Source organism: Anolis sagrei, chromosome 4, assembly GCF_037176765.1.
Source record: "Anolis sagrei isolate rAnoSag1 chromosome 4, rAnoSag1.mat, whole genome shotgun sequence".
Taxonomy (NCBI): Eukaryota; Metazoa; Chordata; class Lepidosauria; order Squamata; family Dactyloidae; genus Anolis; species Anolis sagrei.
Window position 1 is genome coordinate 25066435 of NC_090024.1, and position 22477 is coordinate 25088911.

At 37.8% G+C, this 22477-nt stretch overlaps 1 protein-coding gene across 8 annotated transcripts in view; it reads left to right on the forward strand.

The window, feature by feature from the left end:
• The window catches only part of CSMD3 (CUB and Sushi multiple domains 3), a 661396-nt gene that overhangs the window by 160488 nt on the left and 478431 nt on the right, over window positions 1–22477 (forward strand). For all 8 annotated transcript variants that reach the window (XM_060775796.2, XM_060775789.2, XM_060775791.2 and 5 more), the window contains exon 3: window positions 15438–15550. In XM_060775796.2, coding sequence (XP_060631779.2) covers window positions 15438–15550 — 113 coding nt within the window. The remainder of the gene's footprint in view (window positions 1–15437; window positions 15551–22477) is intronic.

The window sequence follows — 22477 nt, forward strand, 5'->3', positions numbered from 1 at the left end:
AATTGCTTTTTAGATTTCCAGTCAGTTATTTCCAATGGCAGGAAATGATGTGGAACAGGGGAGATAAAACACACAATATGGTGCTATCAAGACATCACCCATTGTACTCGAAATTACAGAGATTTCATACTTTTTTTTTACTGCTATTCATGGTAATTGTAATTTAATCTTCGTACTATGTGCGGTGTATACATCTGCATATTTTACTGAGAATGTGCACAAACCTCTTGCAGTTTCACATTGCCTTCTGAATTGTATTAACCCCCAAGTTCTGAAGTACTCATTTTGGTTTTAAAAAAGAAATGGAAAATCAAAAGCGTTTTGATCAATTAAATTCACAGTTGACAGATGGAGTGTTATATAACGAAAGCTCAACTCTCATAATGAGGCAGAGGTTTTCTGTTTTAGTCTCCACCCCCCCCCCCCCCACACACACCCCTTTAACCTTTGTTTTAGAAAGAATATAAATGATTGTACCAGGGGCTGACAAGTAATTACTTGTTTAGTTCAAAGCTACTACTCAATTATAAACTGTTCGGCTCTGACCTATGATCATTATTTTAAAAGAATGCATTAATTGATTCAATGACTTTACATTTTGACAGGGAAAAATTATAATTTCACAAAAATAAATTAGTTCATAAATCATATTCTGATGGTTAAACCTGAGGCCCATACTTCAGAACACATCTGGGACATCTTTTTTAAAACTTTAGAATCAATAGAACTGAAATCCATCCAAACATCATGTTGATTGGAATAAGGTTTAGATGAATCTGATATGACTTTTCCTTCAGAAAATAGGCAGGTTTGGTAGCTATGTAGGTGTTGCTGGACTCCACCTCCATTATCTCTGACCATTGCCAAGCTAGGTGGGTTCAGTAGGCTTCGTAAGTCCAATGATTACATAGAACTGCAAAACTGAGGGTCATAAAAACTTTTTTTTAAGTATGCTGTTTTTTATAGAAATTTGGTGTTCTAAATCCAAAAAAAAAAAAAACCTTCAATTTTTTGCATTACCCTTATTCACAACTTGGATTATTTTATCATATGTGACTTTCTTTGGGGAGTAAAAACTAAACAGTAAGGAAATGGTTAATGTCTTCTCATAGACTTTCAAAATGCTTTAATTTGCTGATATGATACACAAACATCTAAGAAATTGCATTGGATTATCATCAACAACACATCAAAACAAGCATTGATAAAATGTAGAATGTGTGAAATAACTGTGGTGGTATGACTTTTATTCTTTTTTTTAAAATCAATACCAAGGAAGACACTAAATACAATGTTGTTTCCTATGCAAGAGTGCTGGAATGAGCACAAAAGATAAAAAATGTTGCGTTAACAAAGTTTCTAAGATACATACACATATCTTCTACAGTATCCAAAGTTCTTCCATAAAACTGGGCAAAATACATTTTGGTACCTAAAATGGTAGCCCTTTTCCCAAATATATTTCACCTGCTAATTTTAAAAATGGCATCAGGTTTCCTCTTGTTGGCTCTAGTTTTTGAGATACGGAATATGGTATCTACCAGTCCTCATCTGCTCACCCATAGAAAACCCTATCTAAGAAACTAAAGCTTAATGCGGTCTTTGCACTGCAATTTTCTGAATTAGTACCCTGAATTATCCCAGAAGCAGGCCAAAAAACCAAGGCACCAAGAATTTTTGAGGGAACTATGCAATTTGACCTGAAGCTGAATAATCAATTGCACCCAGTAACCCAGAAACAAGGAGTCCACGACACCATCCAGAACCTACAGTATTTATGTACTACAATGTAGTTCAGGTACAGTTGTTTCTCCTAAGGTCTCACCACAGGCTTTTTCAAGCAGGACATAACTCTGCCTTGGATGCAGGGGAAAACACAGCACTCCCTTTATCTGCTTAGCCAGTCCCTCTCCAAGGATCCTCTCCACTTTTTCAGGCTACACAAATTGAAAGGTGTCTGGTAATAAAATGATATAATAATGAAATTGGAAGAGACCACATGGGCCATCTAGTCCAAACCTCTGCCATACAGGAAAAGCACAATGACAGCAGCCCCAACAGATGGCAATCCAGCCTCTGTTTAAAAGCCTCCAAAGAAGGAACTTCCACCACAATCTGAGGCAGAGAATTCCACTGTTTAAAAGCTTGTATGGTCAGGAAGTTCCCTCTAATGTTCAGTTGGAGTCTCTCTTCCTGTAATTTGGACCCATGGGTAGCTCATGTTCAACTTGTTGTCCACAAAGGCTCAAAGATCTTTTTCAGATCCACCATTGTCGAGCAGGAGTCACCCATCCTGTATCTGTGCACCTCCTGCTAATTCATCAATAATAGCATCCAGATCAGAGCAGTCCAAGCAACTTTGTCTTCAAGGTGTCTTGCAGATCTTGCTCAGTCAGTTGTCAAATTAATTAAATTGTATTCTTGGGTCAAAATGAGAATATTTCTGACTCTTCTTTAGACCCCTGGTCCTAAAAAGTCTTTCCCGTTATTCCCAATGATGCCAACTGCAATATATTAATCTGATTGTACAAAGTGACAAAGGCTTCATAGAGATCCAAGAGGATCAATACAATCAAGGAAAATGGCTTTGTCCACTTCTGCATCCACCACTCTATGCAGCCCTCCTGTAAATAAGATTTAAATGTTTAATTAAGCAACTTAGTTTACCTGTAAATTTTGTTGAGGGGAGGCAACAGAGGGTTGCAGATAATTTAATCTATGAGATGTTGTATGAAATGGGTGATATGGAGATACAGAAATGACAATTTGGATAGATGTTTATTCTTCAACAGATTTACTGACAAGCATAACTCACAATGGGCTGAAAGGAAATGGAAGTTGTATGTTTCACTGTCAGTGATTTTAAACAGCACCACAATGTTTAATTTTGCCTTGGTGTGGAATGTCAAGATGGACAAAGCCATTGACCTTTTAAAATGTTTACTTTATTGAGAAATTGTGCAGCTTCCTTGTTATCTCAGTCATAAGAAAAACCAAATGCCATCATCTTGTATTTGTCAGGGACTGAAACTATTGTGAAGCAAAGATTTGACAGAGATCAGAAGGGGAAAATGAATGTAAAGAAGAACAGCAGGAAATATTAGCTTGCAGTAAAATTTCAACTATTCCCAATTTGCAGTGGAACAGTTTTTCAATGCTCACAAAATTTAAACCTGGGAAAGTAGAGACAGTATGTAACAGAAAATGATGAAATCAGAACACAGAAACTCCATTTTCACATTTGAAGATTCAGGACACCTCTCAATTGAACTTCCATAATTCAGTTCCAGGCTGAATTGTAGTGCATGCAAAAAGTTCTAGATGCGGCATTTCACTATAGACAAGCCAAACCTTGATGGACAAATAATCCTATAATGGAAGGCAGATTTCTATATAACTACTTCATGAAAATAAATCAAGAGGGACAGTATTTGAAATGCAGTAAAAGCAAAACAAACAAGAGCAATTTGCAATTGCTATTCCATTTGTACATCTAAATCTAGAGGCACAGAAAAAACCCCACCTTCCATGCATAAACCCATACACCTGCACTGAATGCGTACATGCACACACACACACACACACCATATACATATAACTGAGATACATAAACATGATGATTTTTTTTTGCCATATATCAAAAATGAATAAAAGGCATCAACAACACATAGATTAGTATGTGAAAACTTTATGAGCATCCAAACCAATTTTAGACTTCTTTTGGTGCTCTTTTGTGGTGAAATGTTTATGCTTAGGTTCTGACTGGAGATAGCAATAGTAATCAGACAATGGGATTTTTTGAATTTTCAATGTTTTACCAGGACTAAAATGAAGGAAAAAGAATGTTAAACAGTGTTGGATATGCAAAATTTAAAAAACTAATCACCATTACCACCATCATTGTTATCAGCATAATGTGTACATGCAAAGCCATGGCCTTTTAAATGCTTGTTTATCAGTCAAGATTATCCTCTACCATGAAGCTGTTGATTAGCTTTATATATTAAACAAGCTGCTTGAACATGATCTGGCTTTGAACATGTAACTGAGCCTCTCCATTACAAATCCTTTGCTGTAGAGTCTACAATTACCAGCTGCATTAGAGCTGTCAGCTTATTTACATCACTCCAGTCTAATGTCAACAATTTCTCTGGGAGCATTTCTGCTGTGACAAATCAGGACTGTTTCACGTCATTTTGGCTTAGGAGTTTTGAAGCTACTGCTCTAATTTGATCTTGCAATTGAAAGTGCATCTTTCCTTTAGGGCTAATGAGTTTAGAGTCCAGTTTTGAAGCAGAATGCTTATTTGACATGCAATTAAATGTCTATCCCCATAACTTCAGCACAACTTTGAGAATAAATCTTGATAAAATGTGATGCCTACAGGACAAGGTGACCTTGTAATTAAGCAGAAAATGAAGAAAAATGAAAAAGAAAATATGACGTCTTACTGAACCAGTTTAACAAAAACAATCCCCATGCAGTAGTTCCAGCAATTCCTTTGTTCAAGTCTAATTTCATTCAAGTGGCCACAGGATGCTACATGCAATTTATTTTCAGTGGAGCATATTTTATAGTTGTAAAATCGACTTCCCTGGAGAGTCCTATTGAACTCATGTTGGTTCAGTTGGTTAAAGTTAATATCTGCAGCAGGATGCAGTTGACACCTGACTCTGGTGATGTTCTCCTGGAGTTCAATAGCACATTGTAAACCTATCTCAAAGATACAGTCCCCTAACTTTACACAAATGAAATTTCTAACACTAACTCATGGAGTATTACATCAAGAATTCTAACTGAGATTGTGTCTAGAATGAAATTGAAAGTAAATTTGAATACTAAATGAAATGTGTTTTCATCAGTAAAGGTAAATTCCTCAGATTGACTACACACACCTAAATCTGTCCTCTCCTTTCTTTCATGCAGACAAACCAGAAGTAATTATGGAGGTACCTTATCTTTAAAACAATCTGAGAAATCTGCACTCTAAAAAAATAGAAAAAATAATATTTGTCACTTTGGGGTTATTAATTTTTTTCAGGCCTATGAACTTAACATACTTTCTTAAAGTTTTCTAATATGGAAGTAGGGAAAGTGCAGCCAAATATATTATATGTCATATCATTTATTTTTTAAAAAAAACCTTTTAAATATTCTTTGTATCCTTAGTTCTCTTCAAAAAAGAACTAAATAAACAGTTAATCACTATTCAACATTTTGATACAAACACATGAAGTCACTCTTGAGAACAGGTGGACTATCGCAGCCTTCTGTTGTTATGAAGTCAGCTTCAACTTATGGGGATATTATGAATGAGAGACTTCCAAGTCACTCTATGCTTAGCATCTCTGCTCAGGTCATGTAGACTCAAGGCTGTAGCTTCTAAGATCTGGTAAATATATTGTCTGTGATGACCCATCTAATTAGACGTTAAACCTTGGTGAAAATCTTGAAAAATAGTTTTTTTTTTATGTACAGAAAAGAAACAACTTGTTGACAGGGGTGGTCTCAGTGCAATCATTATTTGATTTGACAACTATAGCTACATAAAAATGTCAAACACATGCTTAGTCATTTATAATTGGCCATGCTCAGCAAAACCATTTACTGCTAAGTTTTTTTCTGAAGATTTTAGAGCAGTATTTTTAGAAGTGCTGCTTACTAAATTTTACTTGTAGAGTGACAAGAACATTTGAGAATAATTATGAGCATGAAGAAAGTATTCATTCATCAGTGAAACCCAGCTGGATTTCAAGGCAAGAACAGTATATGTGAGTCTACAACTGAAGAATTGCATATGATGTCTGGTGGCTAGTGCTGAACTGATTAGGGAGTCCCAGATTCACATTTCTAGTCAGTCACTAAGATTATGTATAAAAATATTTTAAACTAATGTAAGATACTTTTACTCTAATCTTTAGTCTAACCTATTTGATAGGCTTGCTATGAGAGTAAAAGAGGATAAAATGTCACTTTGATGTTGTTATTTGTTGTCAAGTTGTCTTCAATGTATTGCAACCCTGTGAGTGAGTGACCGTAAGAGCCCTGCTCAGGTCTTGCTTTATTGAGTCAATCTATCTTCCCTTTTTCCTACTCCCTTTACTGAGAATTATTGTCATTTCCAATTAGTCACATCCTCTCATGATACATCCAAAGTATCATAGTTTCAGTTTAGTCATTTTGTACCAAGTGCTTCTTGGAGGAATAGGAAGGCAAGACATATTATTTACAGACTGAATTATCTGCTCGGTTTGACTTTTTCTTCTTGACCTTCACTAGAGTTAATTCTGGACACAGCAGTGAATCTTTGAACACAGAATTAAGTATTCATCCAAGACACCATCTGGTCCAGTTTTATTTTGCTATTTTACATTTTTGTGGCCTGAAGATGTGGACTGTGTGCTTAATGACAAACTGCCTACTACTTGTTTGCTTGAGCCTTGCTCTTCTCAGCTTTTGATATATAGTAAGGGAATAATAATCCAAAAAAAGTGTTGTCTTAACAGAATAGAAGATAGTTTCAGGTTTCTTTTTTTGAAGTGAGTTAAGCAATTGTCTAGTCATAAATCAGAAGCTGAATTAAAATCTGAAGTTGAAGTTGGTGGTACTGTTTAGGTGGTTGATTTGATTTAAAAAACTGGTCTTCAGTTCAATATTTATTATATCATTAATTATCTTCATAAAGGATTCAGCCTTTGGAGTGCTCATTAACCTAGCTCAAGAAGAGCTTGAGTTGGCCTATCCATAGCTATCCATGACCTGGTTACATCAGGTCTAGATGACTGTGTTACATGTTTGACTACTTTTGAATATTTTCTGAAGTTAGACTACTGCTGAGCAGCTTATGAGTCTCTTCTGGTGAATTTTGCTTTGGTTCTAACCTTATTTTATCAGAAAGCTTTGGTTTGTATAATCATCAAAAAGCTATTTATTACTCATATTTATTACTCATATCAGTGTTTAGCTCTATGATTAATAACAGCTCTATCTCCCATAGAGAAGTTTTCACATTTTTCAGAAATATTTTTTTCTCTGAAAATTAGGAATTTTTATTCCACCATACAGACAAAAAGTAGATCCACTTAAAGAATTCTTTACAATGCATATGACAGCCATAATTTTCTTCTCACAGGACCTTAGAAATATACTAAATTGGGCATGCTGTGAAAGATGCAAAACTGTGGTCAGGTTAAAATAGAGGTTCTATAGGGAAGGGAAAGCAAAAACAGAAATTAATCAACCAACAAAAATATATTATGCAAAGCAAACAGAAGAAAAGCAAGGGCTACTATCATGGTTTACAGTAATAGATGCCACAACAACTTTTGGACATTTTCTGGAGGAATTCAGATAACAGATCACATCTCAATTTTTCTGTTCCTTAAATTTTGAAAAATCATTTTTTCAAAACTATGTTTTTTGTCCTAAAATGACAATGGGTAAAGAAAAGCCCTGGCTCTCAATATCTTCAAGATGTTACTTTTCTATGATTTTATAGAGAAGTTGCAGTAGTGCATTTCTATATTTCACACAGTTCAGCTATATAACACACGAAGTCTCTTCCAAGCCTATAATTTTCTGTTGCTTTCCAATACCACTTAACAAATGAACGTTGAAAAAAGTGTGTAGTGTGTATGTGAGTGCATGTGGACAATGTGAGTAATAATAATGTCTGTATGCACTCTATATGGAGATATAGATTTTTTCATCAGGCTTCCTGGATATGTAATTTAAAACTCACAGAATCTCCAAATATATATTTTAAAAAAGAATTAGACAAATCTGTGAAGGACCAAGTCTATCATTGGCTTCTGGCAATGTTTGCTAAATGAAGCACCAGATGGTGAAGGATCAAAAGCTGATGGCCTTCATGCCTTGCATGTGATCTTCCAGAGGCATCTGTATGGCCTCTACTGGAAACAAAGGGCTGAATGGGATGGACCTTTTGTCTGCTCTGCCAAGGCAAATCCCTGTGCTCTTATGATCACATAGTTGTTTATCATTTTTGTGAAAGGGCAGAGGAACAGAAGAATTGAACTGCAAAGGAGGAATGTTTGTGGCAGTAACCCAAAGCATCTGCTAACCATTATGCAAGAGAGTTCTCCCATGGCACAAGGTGCCTTTGTTGCCATGGCAATTACTTCTGTTTTGTTCACTGGCAATACAAAATGGTGGGGAAAATTATATTTTACAAATGGATGCAGCCCCCACATCACTATTGATGTAATGTCTTTGATGAGTAGATCTTGCAGGTGAAGGTGAAACACACTCGAGATATATTCCTGGTGAGAAATATGATTTGTATTTGTTGTCTCTATTTATATTTTTAAATAGAGATTTAGCACACACACAAAAACACAAGCCAACCTACATTTATAAGGGATGTGGAATTATTTTTTCTTCTCTTGTATAAAATGCAATTTGTGAAAGATTTGTGTCCTATGATATCTGGCAACCATATGGAGTGCCAGTTATTTTGTTTGTTGGCACTGAACTTTTGAATCTCACCAGGTCCCTCATTGGAAGGTTACCAGCAAAGAGATGAGCTTTTTGCTCAAAAGAGACCACCAGCTCTCTCTCTCATGATGGAATATGGAACACACAGAGAACCACTGAAGCTTTTTACCTTATTCCAGTTTCTCCTTTTTCATGTGTTCACCAAGCCAATTCAGCATTTCATGCTGACTCTCACTGAATGCTCCAGCTACCCATCAGGTGGTGATTGTAGCCAATTTAGATGGGAAGAGACTCAGCGAAGCTGTTCAAATGGGTAAGGCCTTTGTGGGCATATGTTTTCAGCTAAGCATATATAGATAGCAGTTGACATGCCTGCTAGAGTTCAGTCTTCTTCAAAGCCTCCGTGGCATTAGCATTGAAATCTGAATATTTTTTTAGATGCATTTGGATCGAAGTATAGAATTTTAGGCAATGCCACAGCATGTTGATGACTATATTTTAAGGATTTTCTATTTGTAAAAACATTCATGAATGTTAAAGTTTCCTCCATTTTGCTAGCCACAAAATTATGTGGGTTTTTTTTTTCATTTCACTGAAAACTGTTTTTGTCTTTGTTTTAGAATTGGCAGTCGTGCAGAAAGACTATTGTATATTAGAAAGAACCACAAAAATAATAAATATGTACCTTAACTTCTTCTTTGTGGTCTCTGTGTGTATTACACAATTAGGTTTACTGTGCCTGTGCAGGCTCTAACAGAAACTTTTTCCTAAGCTCTGATTTTAAGTTTTGGCAGCAACCTTGTCCATTCCTACCCAGGGCATAAAGGGCGCCCTGGCCGGCAACTCCCGGGTTCCTTTTTTTCTGCCACTACAGCAGCTCTCTTTGCCTTTATGCTTCACATGTTCCTTCCTACCAAACAGTTTAAATTCTGTTTCCAGTGTACCACAAAGATTCCTGACTCCAATGGCCATGCAAAGTGCCTTCCTTGTTTCAGAGAAAACCACGTAGTTGTCTCCTGCCAGTATTGCCAACTTCTAAACCTTTACAGTTCAATCCAAGAAAAATAGAGAAACAAGACTTAGTTCAGTACTCTATCAGCAGGCCTGGCTCTCTTGATGTACACCCTTGGTAGCTCAATTGCAGAAATCTATCACCTCAAGGACTTCATAGTTCTCAAAGGCTCTGAAATCATCATCACCAAAGGCAGCCCCCTTGAAGCAGTCAGTCCCTTCCATGGCAACATCTATGTCAGGCTCCATAGCCTTCAATCTATCACTGCCACACTACAATCTTCCTCATCAATGAAAATTGCTTCAAATGCTCCCATGAGGAGACCAGAAGAGTGGGAACTCACCACCAGTTCCCTCAAAGCTAGGCAAATTCAACAAAGTGGTACTTCAAAAAAAAATCTGTCAAAAAAGGAGACTTCAACAGTTCCTCCTCTTCCAGAGCCGAACACAGCACCTCAAGAGCCATGTCATTCCACAGGTCCTCACCATCACTTCCTCTGGTTCAGCTCCTGCACTCCTGTCCCAAGTCAGTCACAGAAGCCCTGTTGGACAGTAAGTTACAAGACTCACTTTTGTGCACCACACAAAAAAAGTCAGGGTGCTCAGCCCAGCCTGGGCCAACTTGCCCTAGATATACCATCTCCGGCCCACCAGAGCTTTTCCCACCATGATATAAGAATCCTCCAAAGAGCAAAAAAGGACTTCTAGACCAACAACTTAGCAAAGCCAGCACAGACTTTGGCTTCAAAACAACAGCCCAGCACCAGATCCCCACCTTCTCAGAGACCTGAGAAGACCTCGAGATCTGCCCAGAAAACCCCACAGCCAGAGGAAGCTCAACAGACTGAGGAGTCACACCAATCCAATGACTAACAAGAACTTTCTCCAGAGGCAGATACCTAATGCATCGACCCACCATCCCCTACTGACAAAGTGCTTTCTCTGGCCAGTTGGTCCAGATGGCTGAGGCCCTCAGTATGGAGGTCAAACAGGTCTCGAAGCCAGTCAGTGACCCGGTCTTCAAGAAGGTACATGGAGAGGCCCCTTCAGTGATGCGGCTCCCTTCCCACCCTACCTCCTAGAGGTCATTTAGGTATCCTGGAAAAACCCATCCTCAGTCCCACCAACCTTAAAGAAAATTGAGGCCTGGTACCAAATTGACAATGAGGGACTCAACTGGATAACACACCATCCTGACTCCAACCCAGTTGTCAAAACCACCCAGTCTTCCAACAGACAAAATTCTGTTCTGGCTAACAGAGAAGGAAAGTGCTTTGATTCAATTAGCAGGAAACTTTACTTGGGAGCATTACTCCTTACTATGTTGGTGAACAATGGAATGAGTTGAAATCTGTGAACACTTGGAACATTCTGGTAGAGAACCACTATCTTCATAACATCCAAGCAACATGTGACCCACCTGTAGTTGTTGGATTGCAACTTCTACCATTTCTCAAATCCAAGACTCTAGCTAGAGCTCATTCCACATTCATCATGATGTAAGAATATGAAACTTGGGATACAAATCCACCCTAATTACATCATTGTCGACAAAGTCTTAATCTCATAAATGCAACCATTGTTAGCAGAGACATTGTTAGGTTTCTGGCATCATGACTGTCATAGCCTTAATTCAGTGGTGCTCCAGCACTTGATGGTATTGAAAATTAGCTACAAAGGTTTTCCCATCTCCTCAGATTATGATTACAGGGAGAGAGTGGATACAGAAGGAAACTAGCCAGTTTATTTCTTCCTTCTATTTTTTTGGGGTGCATCTACTCCACAGAATTAATGTAGTTTGACATTAACTGTCATGGCACAAAAGGAAGATGTTATAAAACTGCAACTCTTGTGATTTTGCAATAGTGAACCTTTGTGAAGATAATCTTAAAGTGGTGCCAAACTGCATTAGTTCTAGAGTGTAGAAGATGTGCCCATTGATTCAGAGTTTTGTGTTTTTAATGCTTGGTCCCTTTTTTCTTCTAATCAATGTATTACCAGTATGTTGTTTGTATCGGTGTATGTGAGCAAATCCTTGATGGCTTGATGATCAATTCAGGAGATACTATGAAGATCACTTAAAAGTAGCTCCAATTTTGTGGGGAGAAATTGATTGACTTGTGTTTTGTCTTCTGCTTCTACACTACGTGATAGGGGACTTACAGTTGTCAACTTATATGTCATTTGTGAGACATGGAGAATAGCTCACTGTTGAGCTATTGGGCAACTCACCTGTCATTGTGGATGTCAAAAACAGATTACAGATCTTCCTACCACCCCTTGCTTCTTTATAATGTATGAACTGTCTCCTAGACACATTGTGAAATGGCTTTGAATAAAAAATCAAATAATATTCTTAGCCTGAAGGAGAAATGATCAAGATAGGAGGCTGTTTGTTTTTACAATCTGAGCTTCCAGATAGAATGGATCTTGTCATGTTAATGTGGTTTTTCTGTTTAGCACAGGAACCTTTGTCTCTTGCATGCCAAATATCAATATTTCTTCCTCTTTAGTTTGAATTAGGAGTATTTAATTTTCATAACATTCAGTATGTAATAGAAGCTCCATATGAAGCACTTCTTCAGTCAAGGCGAAAATTAAAATATGACAGGGGTGTTGGATGAAGCACGAAACAGATGGAAATGTCTGACTTTTATTGTATTTAACTCATTAAACAAATCATTTGGAACAATTTTATGGTACAGGAAGTAGCTTGCTCATATATCTGTAAGAGTACAAGATGCCTTTCTTTGTTCTTTCTCTTCCCTGCCTTCAGTTTCAGATTTCATCAAGGAGGGGCAATGGGATTTCAAAGGGGCATCATTCCCTGCAAAGCATTAAAATATATTGAAACCCAAACTGGGGGAAAGCGTTACAGTTATTTGTTTTAATGACGAATGCAGTGCAGTATCAATCCCTCCCCCAAATATATTATGAACTGCATTCTTATCTTGCATGGCCAATGCTGCATATGGCAGACAAAAAACCCCCAAAACAATTCTACTTTCCTCGTGCATTTTTTAAAAGTACCATCATGTTTCTTGGATGACAATTCTATATATAAGCAGATAAATTAAGATGTATATTTAAAGGAAAAAGAAGCTCTCTTATCACCAAATGCCTTCATGATGATTTGATAATACAGTACCTTTAACTATAATTCTGTGAGGATCTAAGTGTTCTTATAGCAGATATCTTGATCTGGATATGTTATGCGAATCTGTGTTTATTTAAGTCTTCATGGTTAAAACATTTATGTTCTCAAGTTCCACCCTTAATTCCCCTAATGATAACCATTCTTACTTACTTAGGCCATCTCTTTTTGGCCAAGTAGGATAGTCTTCCAGGATCAGTATTCTTGTGGATCCGTAGGTGACTGTGGAGCCCTATTCTTGACCTGCATCTTCTCCCGTAGTGAGGGCATTGGTTTCCAGGTGGAAGGCGGAGTCAGTTGGGTTTGGCCTGACATGCCTTCCTCTTGGAACATTTCTCTCTTTCACCCTCCATTCGTGCCTCTTCAAATTCTGCAACACTGCTGGTCACAGCTGACCTCCAGCTGGAGTGCTCAAGGGCCAGAGCTTCCCAGTTCTCGGTGTCTATGCCAGAGTTTTTAAGGTTGGCTTTGAGCTCATCTTTAAATCTCTTTTCCTGTCCACCAACATTCTGTTTTCCGTTCTTGACTTCGGAGTAGAGCAACTGCTTTGGGAGACGGTGGTCTGGCATCCGGACAACGTGGCTGGTCCAGTGGAGTTGATGGCAGAAGACCATCGTGTCAATGCTGGTGGTCTTTGCTTCTTCCAGCATGCTGATGTTTGTCCGCTTGTCTTCCCAAGAGATTTGCAGGATTTTCCAGAGGCAGCGCTGATGGAATCGTTCCAGGAGTTGCATGTGACGTCTGTAAATGTCACATGCAATAACCATTCAATAACCATTCAAACACATTATCATCATTGCCATCATCATTACAATTACCATGGGAGATGTAGAGAAACTGAGTCTTCAAATCACATATAGCCACTATATGTACATATTAGGCCCGGGTAACAACGGAAAAATTTGTTTCTAAAATCGATTTGTTTTTTGGGGGGTTTTGTGTTTTAATTTTTAAAAGAATTCCGAAATTTTTCTTTTAAAAAGTTTGATATTTATGAAATTTCATAAATTAAAAAACAATACGAAACAATTACGAAGCAATTACAAATCGATTCGTTAATGGCGGACGCGACCGCGCAATACGCTAAAAAACCTCCTAATGGGACAGGGGGAACTTCTGGAGCTTCCCTCTCCCTCTGTTGTTGACTGTTGGTGTGATATTTATAATTTTTTTTCACTGATTAAACAAACAACTATAAAACTTGCCCCAGACATGCGGAAATAATAACGAAATGATTTCAAAACGATAATGAAACGAATACAAAACAAATTCGAAACAATTACGAAACGAATTTAAAAATTCGTTTCGTTTTTTAGTTGCTCCTGAATGGTTTGTTATCGCTTCTTTATCAAAAAAATAACGATTTTTAACGAATTACGAAATTATGAAATGAAACCGCCCAGCCCTAGTACATATAAAAATTATCCAAAAACTGGAACTGAACTAGGAACTGTGCTGTACAGATTAAGGGACTGAACTTCAACTGTACAGGGTCCATCCCCTCAATCAATTTGTGGATGATTTGGGAACAACAAATGCACTGTCCACTTGACTTTAGTTGTGGCAGAAATTAAATAATCAGACAGCAGTGGGTTGTTGTAGGTTTTTTTGGGCTATATGGCCATGTTCTACAGGAATTATCTCCTGATGTTTCGCCTGCATCTATGGCAAACATCCTCAGAGGTAATGAGGTGACCTCACTACCTCTGAGGATGCTTGCCATAGATGCAGGTGAAACATCAGGAGATAATGCCTCTAGAACATGGCCATATTGTCCAAAAAAACCTACAACAGCCCAGTGATTCCGGCCATGAAAACCTTCGACAGTCAGCACTCTTTCACTTTTAAAAGTACCAAAGCACATGTTTTCACACTTTTCACTATTAGATTATTCTTTGGTGTATTGAATATTTTAGTTATGGAAGTTGTGGATGTCCATCCATAATGTGTACCAAATGATTTCAGGGTATATATTGGTAAGGATGCCTATTCAATTTTAACAGGGTACTTGCATAGACTGACACTAGCATTCGTCTTTCTAACTGGACAGCACGGAAAGTAAACACCCAAGTAATTTTTTAAAAAGAACTAAGAAAGAAAGGGGTCACATTAGTCAAGCATTACATTCCTTCAGTGGTCAACCAGATGCCTATGAGAAGATTATAGCTGGATTTAATTATTTTGAATTTCAGATCCTCCACATATATTGGCTAATAGCAGCAACTAAAGTACTAAATTTGAAAGCTTACTTAACTCTTAAAAAACAGCCAAGACACATTTGTTGATAGTATGGGCAAAGACAATCTAGTTGCTTTGAAGTTATATGTACATAAGTTCACCTGGGTGTTACCACCACAATGCATGCATATTCTAAACATTGTGCGCTCCTAAGCATTTGACAAATTTGGAAATGTGAAAATGTGTGTCTTCAGCCTTGATTCTATTGGGATTCTCTGTCACCTGCATTTTCTTTACACCATTGTATTGATTTGAAAGATTTATGCTTTCTGACACCTCTCCACCCCCCACCCCCAATATGAACATAATGACACATTTTGTTTAATGTAAGCTTTTATTTCAGCAGTGGTAGCTACTTCTGTTTAGAATTACACATTCTGTCTGCTAGGTTTTTTTTTCTATTTTGATTCTTACCTGACATTTCCATCAAATATTTAGAACTTTATCTAATCCCCTAATGGTTATTCAGAAAAGAATGAATGGACATCTCAACATCAAGAATGAAACTGGGTTGCTGTTATGGTTGTTATGGTGATTATGCAAAATTAGCAGTTAATTAATTGTTGTTGTTGTTTAGGTTAACGGGATTTCATCTTCCTCCACCTGTGACGAGTACAAAATCTGTATTTTCACTAAGGCTGACCAGTGACTTTGCAGTGAGTGCCCATGGATTTAAAGTATATTATGAAGGTAAGATAATACTATGTATTAAGACATTTTAGAGGCATGTTGGGTGTTTTACAATACATAATTTCATGTAGATATGAACTGTTTCATTGTGGTTTTCCAATCACTCCAAACTTAGAACAAGATCAGTAATTAATGGTGAAGTCAGCACTTTCTGATTTGGTCATATGGATTATTCCACACAATGAGAAATCAGACAGTGAAGAGGATGATATCACAGTACTAGATTCCCAGTCATATTTGACATATTTCCAGAATCAATCACATTTGTGCTGTTTGTTGCCCCAGTTGCTGTTTCTTCTTTCTTCCTAGATTGATCATATGAATGGCTTCACTCAGAGATTAACAGCACAGAGCTTAACCTGGCAACCAGAAGTCATGGCTCCTTTCCCTTCCTTAGTCAAGACTGACAATAAAATTATGTTGGCACGTGGCCTAGCTTTGTGAAAAGATTAATCCAAAAAGTACATTCTACAATCTTGGCTCTTTCAAGTGTTCTGATGCTGCTTACTTGCTACTTACATCTTGCAAAATGCTTCTAATATAATATGGCAAGTGGAATGTTAGACTTCAGTACAGATCCTCTCATATAGTTCAGTAGATTGGATGAATGTAATGTGTCTCTCAGTCATGTGTGAGTTATTTTGCAAAATAACCATATCCATTTGATACTGACCTTGTTTGTCTTTATTTTGAGTTCACAGTTAAATGTATAGTTTAAAGTAAAAGCAGGAGGCAAGTTTGTCATGAGACGTGCCTACCACCAACTGATTGCACAAAGGTGAGGGTCTTGCTTACGTGTCAGTTTGCCATCTTTATGTGGTAAAGTCTTAAGGAACTTTTTGGAGGAAGGGTCATATTGTGTGGGGATTCCAAGATCTAAAAAGGAATTTAATGCATACAAAGATGGGAAAAACTTGAAGGCACCACTTTAGTCATTTCTTTCTGAAGCATAGATCTAAGCTTCTCCTAGCCATAGGAGCTGTAAGAGTACCATAGTAATTATAGCTGTGATCATAAAAAAAAGACTTCTGTGTAAAACAGTATCTCTTCTCTAAACTTGCTTTTAGTCTGATGAAATGATCTAAAGATATCAAAAGCTTGCACATTTTGGATTCTTTTTCTTAGACCAGGAGAGGTTGATACCCCAACAGACATATTTTGATTCCCCCCTCTCCTCGCATAGCACACATGACTAGTTTTCTTTGTTGTATGATTTACTGGGATGCTACCCCAGAGGAAGAGTCCAAAACTGTTTTCATTGCTTCTAGCTAACAGGGAACTCTGTTACTGCATAACAGTTGGATTTATATTTTTTAAATATAAAAAAATGTTTGAAGGAGGAACTTGCTCACTTCAGGCAGCTATAGAATTAGTTCCATTTAAAACTTGCAGCTTTATGTGAATGAAGGCTACAGTCTTGTTTGAATGTCGTCAGATGTCTTCTTCCTGTTTCATGTCAAGACTTGTGATCATCCAAACACCATGACTTCAGCCTCAAGTCATACTATTTACTTCCTCTACTCTCTGCATTTTGTACCCCCTTTATCTGATGGAAGGTTGTAGACAACACAAAAGATGGAATATCTCCATTGCCCTTTTTTGACCTATCAAATACAGATTTGGGGTTTTCCTGTGTAGGGGGACCATTGACTACATTTGATTTTTTCTCAAGCATATATCAAATTTTACAATTAAATCACTGATTCCAACTAACATGGCTCTTCCATTTTATGAACTACTTTGATATCAAGTGTAGAGAGGAATATTTTGACTTTGTTAGTGCTCCACAACATGCCACAGGGTGTTATTTATAATTCTAACTATTTCAGTTGTTTTTTTTTCTTATAATAAATAAAGCAAACACAGAAGGAAGGATAAGAGGTTGAAGTAACAAATTCTCAAGTTTTTTTGTCATAACTCCAAAGGATTAAATTTGAGTGTGGCATCCATCCAACTCTTCCAACACATGGGCTATGTTCCACTTTTATTTTTGGGTACTTGCTTGCTACAATTAAAAACCATGTGCAGATTCAGCATCACTGAAATGTGTCCATTGTGCCCTTCTTCTGCTTTTTTCACTGGTTGAACTCCATGGATATGTGACAGGCACACTACAAACTGAATGCCCTATGAAAACCTGTGCCTCTATACTGACAAAAGCAAATCATGGCCAAAGCCCATGCACACTACACAGTGTGGAATTAATATTATACAGCTGCTATAATTCAATTTCATCTGTCATGTAAGGAAAAAGAAAATAAGTGAACTAAAAAGGACCTATAAGGACACAGATGAAAAAGCATTCAACATACAGTATTTAAGCATGGCCCAAAATATTTTCTTAAAGGGGGGAGGAGAAACCCTGGAGTGAGTAGAGTCTTCATAGTTTGGACTTTTGGGTTGATGCCCCTACAAGGCACTCTATAGCAGGGAAAAGTTAGGTGGCAGAAAAGCCAGCTAGGAGGCAGTGAAAACTTCCTTCAGACAAGAAAACATTGTGAAATAATCCACTTAGTTTCCCAAATGTTGCTCTTCTCTGGGACTCTTCTGAAACTTCAGTGGTTAAGTTGAATCGTGGGGAGCCTGGAGATTAACATTAGTCTCAAGCTGCTAAGCAAGTGTTTTATGGACTTTGAAACTGTGAAAAACCCCTCTTTCTTAATAACATCTTAACTACCTAATTTACAATTGAAGAGAAATCTTCCAAACAGCAGTGAGAGCAAAGCCTCAGTGAATTGCCTTCTCTCTGTAAATAAGAATGGACAAAATACAAACAATTCATAAAATTTTAGTTTAGCAAGAGTGCCGTGTAATGAAGTTATACATGGATAAAGGGACACTAATTTTAAAAGAAGGGCTGGTAGTTTATTGTGACATTCAAAAATGATTTTGTTATCTTTGGCTGAGATTATTAGAAAGAATAGACGTGTCATGGACTCCCTATCTGGTGTGTTCAAGACACTGGAACAACTCCATACTATGAGTTCACAACCAAGACTGAGGGATGAAAACAGAGTGAAAACGTGGGAAAGAGCCTGATGATGTGAACCAGCTAAGACTGGAAGACCTGGAGACAGGACACAGGAACTTTTAGGAGTTGAGGGGGGTGAGGCTTTGAGGAAGGGTCTTGAACTGAGAACTTTCTGCATTTGTAACTGTTATATAGTAGTAACCTAGCATTAAAGAAATGTCCAAGATTTTTCTTGTGAGTGAATTTAATTGCTAAAAGTTTTCTGAAATCATCCTTTAAAGAATGAGATAGGTATGTAGAAATTGCTTATCTCTTTTTTTTGTGATTCTTTTCTTAATTTCTGTAATCTATATAAATAAAAATGTAATGTTCGTTTGTGGGATTAACAGAACTCAAAAACCACTGGGGGAATTGACACCAAATTTGGACATGATACACCTAACAACCCAATGTATGTCCTTCACTCAAAAAACTCCAATGAAAACAAAAAGCAGAAAGGACTTCTAAACTGCATGTCCACAAAGGAGAAACTGCATGCCCACAAAGAGACCCATGACCATGCCCCTTTCTCCTCCTTGTGGGGAGTTAAAGCATTAGGAGCCAGGCACACGTGCACAGCCATACACACACACACACGTAAGAGTGAGCACCATGGGAGTAGAGGTGGAGGCTTGCTGCATGGAGCCCCTTCTCTTTCCCTGCTATGTCAGGAGGGCGGTCTCCTCCTCCTCCTTTCCCTGTTGGAAGAGGAAGGGGTGGATGAGTGGCAGCAGTGGAGCCCCCAGGCAAGGAAGAAGGGGAGGAGGAGGAGGCGAGGAAGGTCAAAGGTGCTTGAGTGAAGGACCTTCCTTCTCTCCCTCACTGCTTTCCCTTCTTTTCCCCCTTTCTTTCCTTTTCTTCCTTCCTTTCCTTCTTTCCCTCGTTCTCTTCCTTCCTGTCCCTCCTTCCTTCTTTCCTTCCTTTCCTTCCTTTCCTTCCTCCTGCCCATCCTTTCCTCCTTCTTTCTCTTTCTTCATTTCCTTCCTCCTTTCTTCACCCCCTCCTTCTTTTCCTTCCTTCCTTCCTTCCTTCCTTCCTTCCTTCCTTCTTCCTCCCTTCTCCTTCCTTCCCTTCCTTTTGCCTTCCTTCCTGTCCCTCCTTCTTTTCCTTCCTTCCTTCCTTCCTTCCTTCCTCCCTTCTTCCTTTCCTTTTTTCTATGTAAGATATAAATGCAATATTAAATGGAAGGGTCAGTCAAGAAGTAATTAGAGAAAAAGGGAAAGATGGAAGGAATGAAGGAGTAAACATAGGAAAAAAGAATTTTCAGTTCTTTGTATATGCAAAATTCATAGAAAGTATTATTGTCCATTTGCTACAGACAATAATATTTGCAAATAGCCATTTGCAAATATTGTGCAGAATAAGTCACAAAATGGGAATTGTTTTTATCATCAACACAATTTTCAAATACTTTCTTACAGCAGGAAGACATTTGTTAAAATTATTGAGTAATAATAATAATAATGTGTTGCTTCAATTGAGAAGATAATTAGTGAATAATTATTTTCTCTAAGAATCACATGCTTTTATTACACACATATCTTTCCTCAAAAATATATAAATCAGAAATATACTTTTCCTCCATGTTTGGGCAAGACTAGAGAATGGGGGGAATAGTTGTTGGGTCACGTTGTTCTCTCTTGAATATTCTCTTTCATAAGTCGAAGCTGTGTTAAAAAGAAATGTGAAGATTATCCCCAAAAGTTTCATTCATCCTAAGAAACTGTGTTGAAACAACTTGCCAAGAAAGAGTGACCCTTTTCACGGGTTCTTGCTTTTAGACCTAGAGTAAGACAAACAACACTTTTATTTTCCTCAAGATTTCTACAATTTGCACAAAAATATTGCAGCAGAACTACTATCTCTTCATTTTGTGAAATAAAAATCCAATACAGAGGAAGTATAGAAAGATTGCCTGATTGATCAAAAAGGTGCAAATGATCTATCTGCTGCAGCTCTGCCTTTTGTATTTTAGCTATGCAGTTTTAAAAAAGTTACAATTTTCACCCACAAATATTAACATTATTTCAGGACTGACATAAAATATTTTGCTAATCCCATTGGGAAGGAGGTAACAAATATGCTGTTTGTGAAAATGGAACAAGCAAAGATTTATATCCCCAGGCCCTTAACAGTAACTTTTTGGGCAGATGCTTTGTTTAAATGTTACAGTAATCTGTTTAAATATAACTGTTTAAATATTCCTATAAGCTGCTTTGAGAAGATGGTTAAACCTGAAAAGCAATACATGTAAACATTTCAAATGCTCAGGAATAGCCTGGTGACATGCAGTTTCTTGGGTACCTGACATCCATACTAAAGACTCAGTTGCTATAGAAAACATGCTGCTCTTGCTGTGCTCAAGGCACCAGGGAGGAAGAAAGGCACTATGTTTCAATTCTGAACCAGTGAAAGTCTGAGAAGAAATGTTACTCAGTTGGTAATTAAACCAAGGCCTCTTCCACACAGCTGTATAAAATGCACATTAAACTGGATTATATGACAGTATGGATTCAGATAATCCAGTTCAAAGCAGAAATTGTAGATTATCTACCTTGATACGGTGATCCAGGTCACGGTCATCTCAAGACTGGACTACTGTAACGCCCTCTACATTGGCCTTCCTCTGTCGGTGATCCGGAAGCTCAAGTTGGTACAAAATGCAGCTGCTCGGCTTCTTGCGGGAATTCCGATGAGATGCCACATAACACCAATCTTACTACAGCTGCATTGGTTACCAATTGAGCACCGGATCACTTTCAAATTTATTTATTTATTTATTTATTTCATTTACTTATACCCCGCCCTTCTCACCCCGAGGGGGACTCAGGGCGGCTTACAATGGGGGCACAATTAGATGCCCAAGGCAATTCACAAACAATACAAATACAAACAATTCAACAATTAATTAAAAACATCAGTACATAATAAAAACAATAAAACAGTCTCATGCTCAGGGTTCAGAGTCCATATATCCATTCCATTCCATTTGTCCTTGTCTAACATCAGATCCTTCAGTTAGCTGTCAGAATGACCAAAGGCTTGATCCCAGATCCAGGTCTTCAGTTTTTTCCTAAAGTGATGGTACTCACCTTTAAGGCCTTGCATGGTCTGGGGTCGATGTATCTGAGGGACCGCCTCACCCCCTACCAACCCCAGAGATCCCTCCGTTCTGAGGACCAAGATCTATTGGAAGTCCCCAGTGTCAAGACCTTGCATCTAACAGCAACCAGATGCAGAGCCTTCACAGCAGTGGCACCATCACTCTGGAATACTCTGCCACCTGAAGTCCGTGCCTTGCGGGACTTACCAGCTTTCCGCAGGGCATGTAAGACATACCAAAATTCTTAGGCATTTAAGTTGTCCAGCATTGGGATATTGTGCTGTATCTATGTGTTATCTATCTTTAAAGATGAGAAGCTAATATAATATATACAGAAAATAGCAACCATACTTCAACACCATAAACATGGTTCAAAACACAAGCAGTCCAATCATTCAAAGGTCCCTTTCACAGACAGGTCCATCAATTTTGGTTTCTTTCACACATTTTTAAATCCTACATTTCTTCTACTTTAAGAATATACAACCCATCCCTAAATATGCACAGATTTTGTTTCCATGGATTCCGTGGACTTTGTCATTTATATAAGAAATTCGATTTTACTACCCGATCACATATAATTGGACGTCAGCATCAATGAGGGGTCCTGGAATTAAGTTCATTTTAATAAGTATAAAGTATGCTGAATTTTGCACACTTCCTGTGTTGAAAGATGCATGGGAATAACAGACATTCAGCTCTAGGTTCTAGAACCCCATTACGAAGGTTAGATGAGTCATTTCTCTGTTATTTTACTGCAGTAATGAACTTTTCCTTCAGAAACACCCTTTACTGGATTCGGAAAAGGTTAATT